A 17,424-nucleotide genomic window follows, 5' to 3' on the forward strand; every position below is an offset into this window, starting at 1 on the left:
TAATATATTTCGTATAAGTGCAATCCGTCCGAGGCTGGCAGAGGACGGCGTCTCCATGGAGGCCGGAGCTGTCCGGGTGAGGAGGTGCTGAAAGCAGGCATGCAGTGCCGAGAGGAGAGGAAAGGAGAGGAGAGGTGAGGCGAGGAGACCCACAGTAACAGCAACAAGTCTGTTCATCCTCTCACACACACTTTCACAACTTGTGCGTCGCTGCGTAAAGTCAGCAGCGTTAGAGCGGGTGGAACTAGAGCCCCCAAGACCCCCTAGAACCCTCATTCCGATCCTCCAGTCTGTGTTAGACACCGGTTTGCCAGTCAAACCAACTTATAGACATCAAATTGTGGCTTATCTTCCAAGACGGAAAGATCCTAATAATGTATGTGGACACTTGTGGCGTCATCACTGGTTCAAATCCCCTCTGGCAGAGTGAAGGGCCATGATCCGGCGGTGACCTGTGGCTTTAGTTCCATTTTCTCCTTCTGTTTCAGGTGTACGCGTCCGTGCCGCTTCCTCTCGTCGCTCCGGGCGAAGCGTTTCCCGCAGACGTCGCAGGAGAACGGCTTCTCCCCGGTGTGAGTCCTGGTGTGCGTGGTGAGGTGGTCGCTACGGCTGAAGCTGCGCAAACAGATGCGGCACTGGAAGGGTTTGTGGCCCGTGTGGATGCGGATGTGCCGGTTCAGCTCGTCCGAGCGAGAGAAGCGCCGGTCGCAGCTCTCCATCGGGCAGGAGAAGGGTTTCTCTTTGGCGGGGCCGTGGGAGGCGGCGGGGCTCTTCCGGGCCCTGGGGGGCTTCGTCGGGCGGGTGTAATTTTGTGCAAAAGAATCTGGCAGCAAGGAAGAGTAGAGGATGGAGTCTATAGTGCTTGGTAGAGCCGATGAGGTGTATAAGGAATCACACTGGTTGGATGGTGGTGGAGGTTCGACCGGGAACGTGACGGGCTTGAGGCTGGAGGAGAGGCCCATTGGCGGGGGCGGGTAGTTGGCGTACAGCGGGCTGGAGTAGCTCTGGGAGCAGGTGTCGGAGAAACATGGCTCCTGCTTGATGCCCCCCTCGACTTTGAACTCCATCTCTGAGCTGGGACACACTGGAGGGAAGGTGTCCAAGAGTTCCCTTACATCCATTTGCTGGTCGGGGGGGAAGTCGCTGGACATCGGGAAGGTTTCTGTTTGGAAGCTTGTCTCCAAGCATTCCGTCTTGTTAAACGCCCCCCACTCGTAGCAGCTGCTCTCGAACTCGTTCTTCACCACGACGGGGAACGACGCGGCCTCCGACTTGGGTTCCACCTTCTTCTTCTGATGCGACGCTCTGGAGGAGCCGAAGCTCAGCTGCGAGGTGGACGGTTCTTGGGCCTGGCTCCCCGCCTGGTCGTCAGCGTACCTCTGATCCGTAGAGTACCCGGGCGGAGTGGGTCCGGAGCAGGGGTACGGCTGCCTCTTGACAGTGAGCTCCCCAAAAGTGCCTCCATGGCTGCTGTCCATGGGTGTCGGAGACGGGTAGCTCCCCCGGTTACTGCCGCTCTGCTGCACTTCGGAAAGTGGCAACGTGGATATACCAACAATCTCTGTGATCATATTGAGGAGAGTCTCGGTGCTGCACGGAGCCCCCTGAGACGCCTCCACGTAGAAGCTGCCGGAGTAGGCGAGGGAGGAGATGGAGGAGGAGGGGGGGTAGGGGTCTTTCGGGCACTCGCAGGGGTTAAAAGCGAATTCCGAGTTGGAGGCTTCGGTTTTGAGGGTCGCAGGAGCTCCTTCTGTTCGGATCAGAAAGAGAGGAAAACTTTTGTCATTACAAGTGATTGAATGTGTTCGGGGGGAGGGGAGGGGGGGGTGGGGGGGTGGTCAGTGTAGATGAAATGGAGAGGAAATAAGGGATTACATAAACATGTATTCGCCACACAGCCTCCCTATACACGGATGCGCCACAAGTGTGTTACCGGAGCGCATTCCGCGACAGTTAACACCGTATAACTGACATGTTATAAATTCAAGCTTCCACACAATTCCACACATTTATGCAATCGACCGTGCGGTGTTTGTTTGCAAAATGATGCGAACTCACCGTGTCCAAACTGGGCAGGTACCCCCCGCTCTGCATCGACATAGAGCTCCTGGTTGTCCTTCCGCACGCTATGTTCCATCCCTAAGGAAGAGCCGCTGCAATTCTCAAACTGAGGGTAGAATGAATCTTTAGCATTCAAATCCATATTGTTCAACATAATGGTGCAGTTAGAAGTCTGTGCTCTCCCGAGGTGGAGGGGGGGCGGCCGGCGGCGGGGTGGGGGGGGAGGAAAAAACCAGAGGGGGAGAAAATGGACCAAAAAAAGAAAATGGATTATGCAAGATGATTTTTTTCTTTCAACTCCCCTAAATGGTGTCAACAAATTATCCAAAGTGGTCAAAAAATGTGTACAAAAAAAGCAATGAAAGGTATTCCGTCTGGTCTCTGCTCCTCGGTGGTATTTGGTTGCTGTGGATTTCACATCAGCGACTTCCCCTCTCTCTCCTTATATACACTTTGGCAGCTCCCTCGGCCCTCCTCCCCATTCATCAGCTCCAGTGAGAGGATTCCCCGCTGCGTGTAAACTTAATGCCCATATATGGACAGAGGATGTGACGGAGCGCCCCCCCCTCCTCCTCCCCCGTCCCATCCTCCTCCTCCTCTCGGCTTCGGAGAGCGAGAGAGAGAGAGAGATGGAGCGAGAGAGGGAGGGAGAGAGAGAGACATAGAGTCAACAAGTGGCGTCCAGCTTTTGGTGGCCAACACCTCAATGTAACGATGGTATGTTGTTGTATGTATGTTTAGGTTGGAAATGTGAGACCTCAATAGATTTGACACTAAGGGTGAAGATTTGTTCCTCCAGCATCATCATTATCATCCATCGATTGGATCACAAACACGTTGGAATCGCTTTAGATCTGACATGACATGAAAATAAGACAAATTCTTGCTCCCAATGACTGATAATGAATTACATTTACAATGAACTGTTCTGAAGTAACAGTAGTGTATTAAACCTGAGAAATAACAACAAATTCGATTTATATGCAACTTTCACAATAATCAAGGATACACAGACACACAGTTGCTCCTTAAAATAACTGCGACTACGACTATATAGAAGCTAAACCCTGAAATCTCCTGCACAGTTGTTATAAAATGTTGTTATAATATCAGCAAAACACTTTCAAATATAAAAAGCAGCCCATTCAAATACAAGCCAACTCAGAACAACAAGGGATGAGTCTGATGATACCTCCAAGTTTGTGTTCAAAACCAGCAGAATAGAAGAGAATAGCGACTAAATAAAGAGCTATACTGCCAATAGAGTCCACATTTCAAATAGATAAACAGCCAATACCAGAAAATGTCATATCTTATTATAGAATCCATGTACATGCAACAACTATCACGATGAAATGAAGCAATTTCCAACCCAGTTCACATACTGAGTCAAACTCTGACCTCTGAACACATCCACAGGTTCGCACAATGTTTACCAGACAGATGTACAGCTGAATGTGTAAAGGTATAAAGGGTTCACAGATGAACTCCATTTCCTCCTGCTTGAAGATGTTGTTGGTGCCTGCAGACTGGCTGAGCTGTATGTACTTTCAGGTTTTCAGCAGGTAAACCCAGCACCCCTTCCTGTCAGGCCACCGCTCAGATTTACTTTCAATTAAATTCCTCTCATGTGGTCACTGGAAAATTTTTGTCGGCTCACGTGGAGGCTGAACCTCACAGCCCCCGTCTGCACCGACCCGCGGCCTTTAAAAGCATGGAAGGGAGTCGATAACACCCTGAGGTGTTCAGTGGTTGAACCCAACTGTTCACATGACATTTCAACCTCCATTTTTTTTCCAGTTTTGCATCTGTTGCCAGGTGAACTCTGTGGTCACACTTCCTATTACAAAACGTCGATACTCCTTTCATGGGACGTCACCGTGTGCGGCGCAGACCTCTGGCACCGGTCTGAGGTTCAGGACCATGGATAGCAACTGCTCTGCTGCTGCATTCAGTCTGTCAACAGCACACAAGCACACAAACACACACACACATACACGTACGTACGCACGTACGCACGCACGCACGCACGCGCACGTACACACACACGCGCACACACACACACACACACACACACACACACACACACACACACACAGGGCCCGTTGCTTTAATTTAAACTGGACTCATGTGGATGCTTTTCTCGTACACAAATTCAATCTTACCGTGCGTTTCTTTCGTCAAAAAAATGACAAAGTCCCCCGTTAATATAACATGAGCGTCCTTTGTTGTATGACATTATATTGGCCGTATGCTGAGGCGCTGTACAGTCACAGATTTTTGCATTTGTCAGATAATTTGCATCTTTGTGTCAGTGTTTTCAGAGAGATGTAAGCTCCAGATGGTCCTTATTAAAGTGCTGATGTGCACTGCCCTTGAATTAAATAAGTGGATCAAAAGCGCACAAGGGAAAAAATCACTTCTCCACAACTAAAGACACTATTTTAATCAATCATCTGACAGGTTTTTTGAAATGTCAAACTTTGATTAGCAGGCAATCCTTTATGAACTCGCCACCCTGGCCACATACAGTGTGCTTTGTTCCAGACGAGATGACATGGAAATGTGCAAATGTGTTGCTAGTTGAAGTGAAATATATTCTTATTGCAACACAAATGCAAAGAGGCTATTATACATAACAAACCGCATGCTTGCACTTATAGGCTACTTGCATTTTATGTATCTCCTTTAATATCACGCTGTGGAAAATGTATCAAAGGATCTGCAAGTTGCTGCCCTGTCATCTTTTTAAGTTAGTGTATGATAATAGCATATAAGCTCTCTCGTCGTGGCTGTGACATTCTCCGGAGCAAATCGTTTTCACCTCAGATGTGCTCTCTAATTCGAGGCCCTGGTGATGTTTGGCTTTGAGGAAGTGCCTCCAAGTAATCCCGAGACTATTAAAACCAATCTGATCACACAGAGTTCAGATCACAGGATGCTGTTATGATAACTGCCGTGTGGCTAACCTCTCTCCTCCACCAAATGCCACAGCGCAGGACTAAGTAATGGATTTATGTAATGTTAGCATTTACTGACATTATGGCGCAGAGGTAACTCCATAGCCGTGGAAGTTAAATGAAAGCCTTTTGTTTTGTTCCCTTCACATCTAAGCGCTGTGAGACAAAGTGTTCTGATTTCTGAAGGAACGCCGAGATAGGAGCCTGAACAAGAACATGGAGAGATGGAAAGTTGATACCATGTTTTTAAACAAGGATACTGACTTCAAAGAGGCTCAATGTGTTGGTTTGGGCGAGAGGATGAAAGGATCTATCTATCTATCTATCTATCTATCTATCTATCTATCTATCTATCTATCTATCTATCTGTCTATCTGTCTGTCTGTCTTGAATACTTGTATTTAATACTAACCTCTTACCTTAATAGCTTTTTTTAAGGCTCCCTGGCTTGAGTCGTCAAACAGATGAATTTCTCGTCTCTCTTTGTTGATTGTGTTGTTGATTACATTTGTTCCGCCTCACTGATTGTGGGCGCCATAATGCTCTCGTTTACCTGAGTGAACATTTGCACCCGGTGGGAAAACACAACAACAAAACAACAACAAATGTACAGACATATCAACAGGAGACGCAACAAAGCGAACAGAGGTGATGAAGTAATTAAAGGAAGGAATTATGTATAGAGAGGTAAAGAAAGGTATAAAGTAAGAGGAAGTGATGGACGGAGCAGAAGCAGGAGAGCAAACAGATGAAGGAAAGAGGGGCTGTGCTATATCCTGTTTGTACTGTCAAAGCATCTTGGTCTTGATCGTGATGTCTGACTCATGTTCCTCTGATCTGCAGCCTATTTCCATGAAACTGGGTGTTCAGATTCTCAAAAGATCAAAGAATGAACTCAGGTTACGCTTTGGTATACAGGTCAGCCTGATGGTGGCGCCAGAACTTCCACTTTAACATTTTGGTCTTTGGCCTCATCTTCGTCCATGCATCCATTTTTACACCTACATAGATTTTCTGCCATTCTGATTTTTTTTGTCCTACAATTTTACATCCATTGTCACAAAATGTAATCTGTAAAATCTTCTGTACATGAAACTCTGACACCGCTTTGCTGTGATTGGCTGCCAGTTGAGTGGGCGTCTATTCTTCTCAGGAATGAATTTATTAACTGTCATAATTAAACTCAGTGGACACTACACTATCTACCATCTACATAGTAATCAGTCTCCAACCTGATCAATGCAATCATTGAGAGTCATAATGGGAGGACTTTCAGGCCTTGGAGGAGGTACATTATGCATACACATGAGTGCCCCTCTGGTTGAGAATTATTCCTATATCAAATGCAAAATCTTCAATCTTCAACTTCAACGACTGATTTGCACATTTTCTTTAATTTTAAGTCCATATACTTACTAAATGAGTGTCCATTTTGTTTGGCATTCTTATTGATAATATATAGAAATTGTCTCCTGACTGTAATTCCAGTTGTAGTCCAGGCTTGGGTTTACTGTTACATAAGCCAAATCAGACGAATGGACTTAATATTGAGGAACAGCCTCCACTTTGTCTTCATCAGCTGATTTGTGATTGGAATTCAAAGATTTAGTGGTCAGTTCATCTCTGCTGCTCTTTGATTGGATCAGATCTGAAGTGCACATGACTATAAATGATTTTTGCTCCTGTCTATTATTAATCCACAGTGTGGCTTACATCAAAATGAAAGAGACCTCACTGGATGTATACAGAAGCTCTTCAGTGGCTCAATGCTTTGGCACCCAGTCAACCAACCATGCATCCCACACTGCCTGAGAGTAAATAATAGCAGAAGCGGATCCATAAGCTGGATATCCATGGAGATGCAGAGGCTGTCGTTAACATTTGGAAGAGAAAATACTTCAAACCCACTACAATTTTAGGGGAAATAGTGCAGGAAAACTACAAAATCCTATAAGCTTAAAAACACGATCATGTACAGCTTTGCTTTTGCATCCATATGGTAATGAAATGCATCTATATCATACATTTCTATTAACCCTCAAGTGGTGTGTTGTACGTTTGACGAATGCCTCTTTAAGTTTGTGGATTTTTTTTGTTTGAGCAATCCCACGAAAGCCAGCGTTGAGGGAGAGCCGGAGAAATCCATCTACCTCCCCCAAATCACATTCTGACACGTCTCGCATCCAAATCTCCCCCCAAGGCGTTGGATGAGAGAACATCTTCAATCTCAACCTGGATACAATGGGGCTTGTAAGACAGCGCAAAAAATGGATTGGGAGTGCTGAGACCGCTCCAACCTCTGCCGGAAACACGACTTTCTATAAATATAAGATACTCGCCTCAGCTGCCAAGTTTGTTGTTTTTTTCCTCCCTCTCTCTCTCTCTTCCTCTCTCCCTCTCTCTCTCTCGCCCTGTCATGTTGGACTCTTGCATGGTTATATATACTACATCATGGTTCAAGCACTGAGCAATTGCAAGATAGAACAAGAGGAATAAAGGGAGCGGAAGCGTGGTTCTGTTTGAAGGAACATCTCTCTCTCTCTCTCTCTCTCGCTCCATCTCTTCCTCTGAGAGTGGGAGTGGGCTAGGGAAGCCCGGTACCAGGCCCCGATGCTGCTGGTGGTGTGGCAGGTTTCCCGTGCGTTCCAAAAATACTTTCACACTCGCCCACTTTGGTCCCCAGCCACCTGTACTCTTCAGTTTTACAATAGGGATGCGTTAGACTCATATTCATCTCTCCAATCACAGCTTGCAGAATGTCCCAGCGTTTGCCCCCAGACTCCTCCACACACACTGCACCAGTATAGCTCCCACCTTGCCCTCTTCTCTGCTGGATCCATGCTCACAGCACTCTAACAAGACCAACTCTTGGGCCTGATCCAGCTACCTGCTGTTACCTAACTGCTTGCACATTTTCCTTTCATGAAAGACAAATATTGAAAACACAAGCTGTATTTCCCTCAAAATGCATATTTACGCCTATTAATCAATGCTTACAGCGTGGCATTGGAGTTTATTCAAAGAGAAGAGCACCTTAGTCTTAGATAACATGTTAGAATGTTAGATAATGGTAAACAAATTGTCAAAAATGCAAATCAACAAACCCATCCCCAGAGGACTGAAACTCAATAATGTCCTTTACACACAATCATTATCATGCAACATTGGGCTAATTGCATGTACATTTGACCAACAGAAGTTAATAAGTCCACATATTCTTGTCTCTGACTCATCTGCACCCACACTGATTTCTATTTGTTGCACTTTCTCCCATCCAGCGACACCTCAACGTGTATGGAGAGATGCAAGCGTTGATAATTAGAAAGCATCGCTTCCACCGCCGCTTTATTGATGCACACAGTCGGCCGGGACGCATACAACACAAACAGATTCAAACAAATGGCTTACAAGCAGACATGTGAGGAAACAGATGAAGAATGTTAAGAGCTTGCAGCTAACAAAAGTAACTATGGAAACGGACAGCTCTACATTGCACTAGCTTCCACAGCTCTCTCCAGAAATAAAAACTGTTGGGCTAAGAGCGAATCAGGTAAAGACAAAAGATCCCGGGTGAACCTATTTATAGTGGCCATTACATAACGTACATAGACCTATGTTGGTTGAGGCGAGATTTGGTGCTCGACAGCAAGCTTCTGGGGTGCAAATGCAGGGAGAAGAAGACTGGAAATGGTGGAGTATAGAGCCTGGAGGGGTATTTTTGTAGTATTGAAGTGTTTAAAAAGCAATTACAGTGCGAATAAAGGAGCTGGAGCAAAGTGAATTAAATAGAGAGAGGGGGGAATACTGTGCTCTGTCCTGGGAGTTTAGTGATGTCAAAGCTGGGGTCCCACACACATGAGCAAGCTGGTGATATTAAACAAATCATTGCCATAGGGCTCAACAAACACTCACAGGCAGACCAACAGACGTCATAAGTGGCATTGGGTCATAAACGGTTCGCCGAAAGCCTTGTTTATTTATTAGGGAAGGCACAAACACACACACACACACACATGTATACACAAACACATTGAAGCGTAGCCTCAGCACAAAACATCTGACATCAGCAGCGAGACAATGATGACACACAACCCCCACGGCTGTAACGCAGCAGCGGCAATATCCTACAACCTGCCACCTGTACCTTAAATCCAAAACGGTGCGATTAACATAATTATCCACTTATGCTGCTTTAATTTCAAGTAGCTCTCTATTGTAAAGTAAAATGAAAGGTGAACTGTATTTAAAAAATGCTCTTTTCCAACTGAGATGCCTTATTAATTAGCTCCCTCTAGCATGAGCTTCTGGTAATTACACTCACCACAGCAGCCGATAGGACAACGGTGTGTTCGCTCTGCAGAGACACACACACGTACAAACACACAAACACAGACATTTATCATTAAAAAAAAATGCTCTATTTCAGTTTGGACACTGTATTCGTAGCTCTATATGTTCTCTCCGCAGTGCATTGACAAATTATCCACCGTGTAGATGCTCTGATGAGGTCAAACTGATATGCAAATGAGCTGTTCCTGACTCATCTGTTTATTATGCAGTCACATTGGTTAGCTCTGATGCTGCTTGGCTATTATCCCATCTCGCTGTGAAAAAGGGGTCTCGGGTGAGGGGATGGATTGCGCATTGAGTGCTTTAGTCACAGATTGTCTGCACTCTTCAAAAGATATAAATGCGTTGTTGTTTTTTTACACTGTAGCTGCACTGAGGGGATGTAGAATACATTTCCTCCTCTGAGAGAAAACTCAAAGAAGAAGGCTACTGACGCAGCTCATGTGGCCCGAATCCCTCAATATCGCGCTTTGGCGTTAGCGGGTCAAAAGGTCAAACGACGAGCTTGTGTCTCCCCACCGCTGAGCCCGAGGACAAGATCATTAGGTATTGACGCATCATCTGCTGTGATTCACACGTTGAGAGGGAAATGTTTCCGATAAACATGGGAACCTTTGCAGCCATCGACGCACACAGTTCATCGTAATCAGGTTTCATTATCTGCCATTTTAATGACTACAAAAACTGTGCATTTAGCTTCTGATAAACACAGTGAAACTGCCAATACGTGGTTTCAAAGCTAACTGTGTTTCTACCCGATAGAAGATTCTATTCTTAGCCACGTAACCTTGATGCACCTTGTCGTTGATGACAAAACTGCAGGTGTAGCTTATTCAACGGATTCACAAAAGACTCTGAGGTTTGCAACCCGGCGGTCATGTACACAAAATGAGTGCCAGCGTCAGCGCCGTTAGTACCGACAGCTTTTGTATCAATGTACACCGAACAAAAAATAAACCCAATGCAGGGGATACAGATATGTTACTCATGGGTTCCCAAAAAATGAAGATAGCATGAAATGAACAGAGTAGCCATTAGTATCTTATATTAGCACCATTTGTCTCATGCAATGCAACACATCTCCATTGAATCACATTGAATTGATCAAATTGTTGATTATATCCTGTGGAATATTCTCCTACTCCTGTGCAATAACTGTACCATGTTGTTGGATATTGGTGGGAGCTGGAACATATGTGTCATATGTGCGCCTGCAGAGTAACCCAAATGGGTGACATGTCTGCTGAGAGTGCAGGCAGTGGAAGAACTGGGACATGTTCAGCTTGGAGGCATTGTGCATGGATCCTTGCTGCTTGTAACATAGGGCTGTGCACTTGAGCTTGCTGCCCATAGGATATGCATGTCCATACCATGACCGCAACCCCAACAATGGGCCACAAACCACGCACCCACCTGACAACATACAGTGTCTGCCATCGGCCCTGTACAGCTGACTGTGACCGTCCCCCGGCACGCCGGTGGCCGTCTGTCGCTCACTCAGGTCGATTGTGAAACCGAACTGCAGACAAATCAAGACCCCGGGGAGAAGGACAGCGTGCATGTAGATGATTGTCCCTGCACTGTTTCACAAGCTGTCCTTGTGTCTGGCGTCAGGCGATCCTGCAGGTGAAGTGGTACATGGCCGTGTGCTTACACGTGGTCTGCAGTGGTGAAGCCTTTTGGACAAACCTCCAAAATCTCTCTGAAACTACGCCGGAGGCAGCTTATGGTGGAGAAATGAACACCCATTACTCTAGCAACAGCTCCACAGCAGCAACCACAATGTTTTAGGGTGACCATCTATTGACCTCATCATCAGGAACACCTGTGTAGTGATCATGGCGATTAATCAGCATCTTAATATGCCACACCTGTGCAGGAGCTGGCTTCTCTTGACAAAGGAAGAAATAAGATCTTTGAGTGTCTTACAGTAAATCTGTGATGCATCATTCAAATAATTGGAAAATGGCTGCAAAAATAAAAGTGTCTGGTTTATAGGATTGTTCAGTAAATTTAAAAAAAAGCAACATTACAGTAAACTGCGGTGTGAGAACACACTGTATGCCTGCATGTCAAGAAGTGAGAAGAATTAGCGATTTGTGCTCTTCACTTTGCCTTTTGATAGTGACTAATTAAGTACCAAGCCCGCACAACAACTGCACTCCATGGAAACCGCGCCGAAAAAGAAAACAATTTGCACCAGATTGACGTCAGCCAGAGGCCTTCAACTGTACCGTCTAACAAAAGGAGATGTGCTGCTGTAGCTGAGGTCAGTGTTAAAGCTACAGTGTCATGCAGCTGCTGCTAGTGCTGATGCATTTCAGCAGTAGATGTACAGTAAATATGGAAATTATGCAAATATGGAAAAAAAACTGAACTGCAGAGTAAAAATATCTTCATAAAAGTGCCTGCTGTGTTCTTCATTCAATTCATTCCTTTGCAGATTCAGACATAGAGCTAAGAGTGATTCAAGATAAAGTGGAATCCATGTGTGCAGTGACTGAACAAGCTGAAACTCTGTCAACACCTCTCACACACACACACACACACACACACACACACACACACACACACACACACACACACACACACACACACACACACACACACACACACACACACACACACACACACACACACACACACACACACACACACACGACAGTGTGACAAAAAGGGTATTTCAATCTTTTATTGTCTTTTAACAAAACACAACCAGTGCTGCAGTCGTCGTCGTTGATGTTCTCTGTCAGTAATATTCCAGGCTGTGTGTACAAAATACTGCTGCTTATTGAACTTTAGAAAGGTTGCGCAACGCTGTATAAACCCGTTTGTTTGGGGATCTGGGATCGCGCAATTCAAAGTCGAAACCAAAGCTCAACCGAAGCATTAAGGTGGAAATTTGAGATTTGAGTCATGTGTGATGGTACTGTACAGATAACGGCTGTAATCTATCAAACAAATGTACAACAGATTCAATTTATGCGCTTAAAAATGCCCGTTTTCCACCTGAATCTTGTGCTCGGAAATACAGGAGGATTAACCAGACAAGCGGTTCGTACAAGCGACCCAACAGTAGGCGGTGCTGTCGTTTCACGCTGCCCTGATAAAAGAAAACCGGTATCTTAACACGCTCCGGAACGAGCTCTACAGCATCAGTACTGCTCGGCCATCATTAACACCGTCAGGGCCGACCAGCCGGTGAACGGGTGGCTTCCCTGGCCCCTGCCGGTGGAGTCGCTGTACTGCTCCCACACGTACCCCGTCTCCACGTACTGTCTGTGCACATTGTTGATAATGTTAGTCCTGAGTTCCTCGTAAAGAGCTGCTGCCTTCTCTTGGTACGGCCCGACTGTGACGCTGTAGTGGTGGAGAGCTCTGACCGCCAGATAGTTGATGTTAATCCATATGGGACCCCTCCAGTAGGGGGCGTCGTGTTCCGTGTTGCGCTTCAGATACAGGGGGTCGGCCTTGGAGAGGGAGCGCAGGCCGTAGGACGTCCACAGCTTGTTGGGGTCTCTGATATCTCGCAAGACGTGTTCCAGTCGGGGCGAGTCGGGCGTGAGTACGTGGAGCAAGAAGGGGAACAGGCTGACGTAACCCATGGCGTTGACGTACTGGAGCTTGGGAGCCCTTCGGACGTAGCGCACCTGGCGAGCCACAGGGAACTGGTGGCGAGGTTGCCCGGGAGGCACGTACACCTTCTCCTTCTGCAGGAGCACGTCCTGAGTGTGGTTGCCAAAGTCGCTGAAAGCGTGAAGCTGCTCCGACCAGTGGAGCTCATTCAGCAGAGCGTTGTCACTGAGCACTCGGTGAGAGGCTTGGTACTCCTCGTGGGGCTCACCTAGGAGACGTGCGATAGTAGACATGACGCCAGAGGACAAGACCATCCAGCAGTGCAGATCTACGTGCCGCTCTTCTGTGGACGGGTGAGAGGCGCGAGGATAATCGTCTAGTCCTGAGGTCAAGGTCTTGGGATTGAGGAAGAGATTGGTGTCCTTGTCACGTCCACGCCACCGGTAGGAGTTGGGCAGAAGCCCCGACTGTGTGGTGTTGTACCATTCAAACCAGGTTTTGAGTCGGGGGTAGAGCCGTCGGAGAAACGGCAAGGTCGGCCGAGACGAAGGCGCGTCCGGGTTTGAAGAGAGCTGTTCGATCAGTTCCTGAAGAGCGAAGAAGAGGGTGGGCGGGTTGGCGTTCTCGTTCCGCTGGACTACGAACTCGGCCGGGACCTTGCTCCGAGCCTCGTCTCCGAGGATCTGCTCGCGGGGGATCCAGCCCTCTACGTTCATGAGGTCTACCCAGTGGGCTATAGCCTCCCTCGTTACCTGGGGGTCCCACTTGCTCAGAAGCAGCTGATGGAAGCCCTCATCCCAAAGGAATCCCCTGGGGAAGAAAGAGCGTGACGGCACAGCGGTGAACAACGCACCTTCAGGGTACAGCAGCGGGTATTCGTTGTAGGCCGACTGGACCACCGATTGGCCGTGGAAGTAGCCCATTCCTCCCAGCATGTTACTGAGCGCCGCCTTGCTAAACCTAATGTGCGCTTGGCTAAAACCTTTGCCCTCGAGTCCAAACGTTTTCTCAAACTTGTTGTCGAACGCCGCCTTCCTCTTCTCCAGCTCCTGAGTCAGAGTCGAGCTCACCAGCTGGTTGGGACGATCGCGGAAGCTGCCCGACTCGAACAGAACTTCGATCTGGAACGGCATCTGGACGGTGACTTGGTGAACCACGAAGTCGCTCTCCTTCCTGGTGTCGGCGGGTTTCTGTTGGCTCTGGTGGTGGGGGGGCTTGAAGGTGTCTATGGCGATGTAATGCCTCTTTTCGCCAGAGGGGGGACCGTAGACAAACCTGCGGTTCAGACTCTGCTTCACGATGTCAGTCAGCTTCTCCAAGCCTGGGGTGACAGTCTGGAGGTGATTGTATCTGAAAAGATCATGAAAGCTTACGTCATCCATCTGGCGTCAAAGAATCAAAAATATGTCCCAATCTTACAATTTATCATCAGAACTTTTTTTTACAAAACCAAATGAGACATAAACATTTGTTCATTTAACATTTATTCCATGTGACTGACTAGCATTAAGCTGTGGATTTGGAAGGAGTGATTTGTCTCTTGGTATGTGGGGGAGGAGAGTGGCATCACCCAGGTGGAGTACTCTTTCAATCCAGCAGAGGGCGGTCATTACTCTCTTCAAAGCGCCAAACGCTTCCTCACACACATCTCCTGGGCATCAAGATGTGTCACATTGATTAACAATTGAATCCAAACGCTGCTCAGCCACGATTACAACACAACAATAAATTCCCCTGTGAGATATTGGATATTGATTGATAAATGAAGATCATCAACATTAGATATTGCCTTTTCACATTTCACACTTAATGTCGCCTCATTGTGTTCTATTCTCTTTGATCAATCACTCAGATTCTTCCCAGATGTTGTGTTTGCCATTTTCCTTTCTTTCCCCACAGTTTTACCAGATTATTTTCTCAACAACAACCGCCGCTGTTGGCTTCTGACCGCTGTGACGTCTACTCACGTTGCATATTTAGTGCTGGACAGCTCGCCGATGACCGGCTTTCGGAACGTGATCTTGAAATTGCCCAGCTCCTCTGAGAAGCCGGCGATGGAGGCGAGGCGATTGTTCTCCTCCACGTGTGCCTGCAGCGAGCCCTGCGTATCTGCGGCGGCGTAGATCATCAGGGAGATGACCGGCGGTTGAGGGGCGGAGCTCTGGTGAGGAAACAAAACACATTGCGTCATCCTATCAGAGAAAACTGAACGTAGTCAATACGACAACAAACTGCAACACAAGTTAGGAGACATTTTGCTGCACGTCAAGCTGAGCAGACACACTCACGTGCTGTTTGGCGGTGATCCTCCAGGTCCAGTCTCCGCCGTGGTCGCCGCCCTTCCTCTTCACAAACTCTGTGGTGAGGGTAAAGTCGTTTTCTCGGATTTCCTGGACTCCAAAGGTGAGCCCGTCGTGCATCATCCAGCCGTAGCTTTGCAAGCGATCCCCTTGCTCGCAAGTGTGCCTCAAATTCACGTCCGTGTCGGCGAACTGACGCATCCACATTAACCCTGGGGGAGAGACATGGACGTACAGGGGCGGATTGACCAGCTATGTGCACCATGTTATCAGATGGGGTTTCAGAACAGCACTTCTTCCTCATCATCCAAAGTGGCTGCGAGGGTTAACAGACGGATCAAATGTGTCAAGTGTCTGTGCTCCTTTCTTCCTCAATGTATTTTTTAACTCAATCTATTTAAAGTGAGAGACGTACCTTCAGTAGAGACTTCAGGACACAACTATCTTTACTAAAACTAATCGATACAATATTGTGGTGGGATTTCTCCTTCATCATTGGACATATTTACTTTGACCCTCTTCACTGTCTCTTAAGTGTGAACTAAATCAGGATGAGACACTGTATGGGATACTGGGGCTGTCTAACGGCTGGAGTGTGACTGTGCGGGGCCTTACCTGTCACAATCGACCTGGGACTCCGCGTTTTCATGCCGAAGTAAACCTGCGGCCTGTATGAACCCCAGAATCTCTCCGGGGAAACTTTGGCACTGCTGCTGTTGGCATCGAGGACGGGAGGAGACGGGTGCAGGGTCATCACCCGTTTGGCCAGGCTGGACCGCATGTACAGGGCGTAGAAGAACCAAATCAGGCTGAATATGCAAAGGCCGATGGAGATGTTGATGAAGATCTTGCCGACGTCGACTTTCTTCTTCTTCTCCTTCCGGTGAAACGCAGAGGGCTTTTCATCTTTCCTCGGCGGGGGAGCAGCCTCGCCGGTCACCACCCTCTTCCTCTGCCTGCCCATCCTGCCCTGCTGCTGGAGCTGGGGACACAGGGAGGAAGACAGAAATCATTAGGACTTCAATGTCTTAGCTGCATTCTTACCTTATGCACTACATGGCCAAAAGTATCTGGACGCCCTGAACTCTGATCACATCAACTCTAATACTTAAACTGGAGAATAGAAAAGAGTTACTGCGGCCATGTTTCAAACTCTAATTCAAAGTATATCCATTTTGTGTGATTTACTACTTGACAGACCTCTTGTTTAGGTTTGACATCGCCTCAGTAAGCTGCAGTACGCGCTCCGGCTCGCGTTAGCCTCGGTGCATGACGACACAACAAGCGTGTTTACGGTACTGGGCATTTATTTCCACACCAAGCACAATTTACGTGCAGATAAATGTCCAAAATGTCTCCTCCCTATATAACACAGAGACACCTGTTTAACAGCACGACGCCGGGCTTCATCGCTCGCCGCTTCGTCCCGGTAATGAAACCCAACGCTGCCTGCCTGCCCGCCTGCACGCTACCGGCGGCTGGCTAACCTACATATGCGGCTAAACATGAGCGGCAGTCGCAATGTATAATATGAAAGAACAGTTCAAGTAAAATAGAATGGACGCGGAATTCTGTCTAAATGTGCATTGTATTGTTTCAAGGAGGAGGTTACAGACCTGTCAAGTATCACAGGCTCAGCTGCTCATCATCCGCCGCTAGCTAACAAGCTACTTCCTGGTTACTACTCATTGCAATGACGTGTTCTCTCTCTCTCTCTCTCTCTCTCTCTCTCTCTCTCTCTCTCTCTCTCTCTCTCTCTCTCTCTCTCTCTCTCTCTCTCTCTCTCTCTCTCTCTCTCTCTCTCTCTCTCTCTCTCCCTCTCTCCCTCTCATTTTTTTAGATCACAAAAGCCATATATTATTAATTAATACTAATTAATAGGAATTTATTAAGATATCAATAATAAATATTTTATTCACGATACATTTATTTGTTATTGACGATATAAATTGTAACTAATAAAATTTAAAAAACACCCAACAAGGCAAAGCATATCCGTATGGCACAAATTCCACTTATGTCTTCAATTGATGCAATGACATTTTAGTTAGTTGCACAAACAAGAAAAACTAAAATAAATATTTAAAAAATTAAATTTACTAAATACACGTGTTGAGCCTATAAGTAATTCTCAGAAGCACATTAGTGTTCAATTAAATAGTTTGGTTATAAAATCA

At 46.9% G+C, this 17,424-nt stretch overlaps 1 protein-coding gene across 1 annotated transcript; it reads right to left on the reverse strand.

The window, feature by feature from the left end:
• Positions 1 to 12,048: 12,048 nt before the first annotated feature.
• Positions 12,049 to 16,969, reverse strand: mogs (mannosyl-oligosaccharide glucosidase). The gene is made up of 5 exons (XM_076148081.1): positions 16,864 to 16,969; positions 15,863 to 16,229; positions 15,236 to 15,459; positions 14,915 to 15,108; positions 12,049 to 14,297 (listed from the first exon to the last, which is right to left on the reverse strand). Exons 2-5 carry the CDS (start codon positions 16,209 to 16,211, stop codon positions 12,527 to 12,529), a joined length of 2,538 nt encoding a protein of 845 aa, XP_076004196.1. The 5' UTR covers positions 16,212 to 16,229; positions 16,864 to 16,969; the 3' UTR covers positions 12,049 to 12,526.
• Positions 16,970 to 17,424: the final 455 nt, after the last annotated feature.

Source organism: Genypterus blacodes, unplaced genomic scaffold (assembly GCF_046128005.1).
Source record: "Genypterus blacodes isolate CSIRO-AG114 ecotype Tasmania unplaced genomic scaffold, CSIRO-AGI_Gbla_v1 ptg000039l_1, whole genome shotgun sequence".
Classification (NCBI taxonomy): domain Eukaryota; kingdom Metazoa; phylum Chordata; class Actinopteri; order Ophidiiformes; family Ophidiidae; genus Genypterus; species Genypterus blacodes.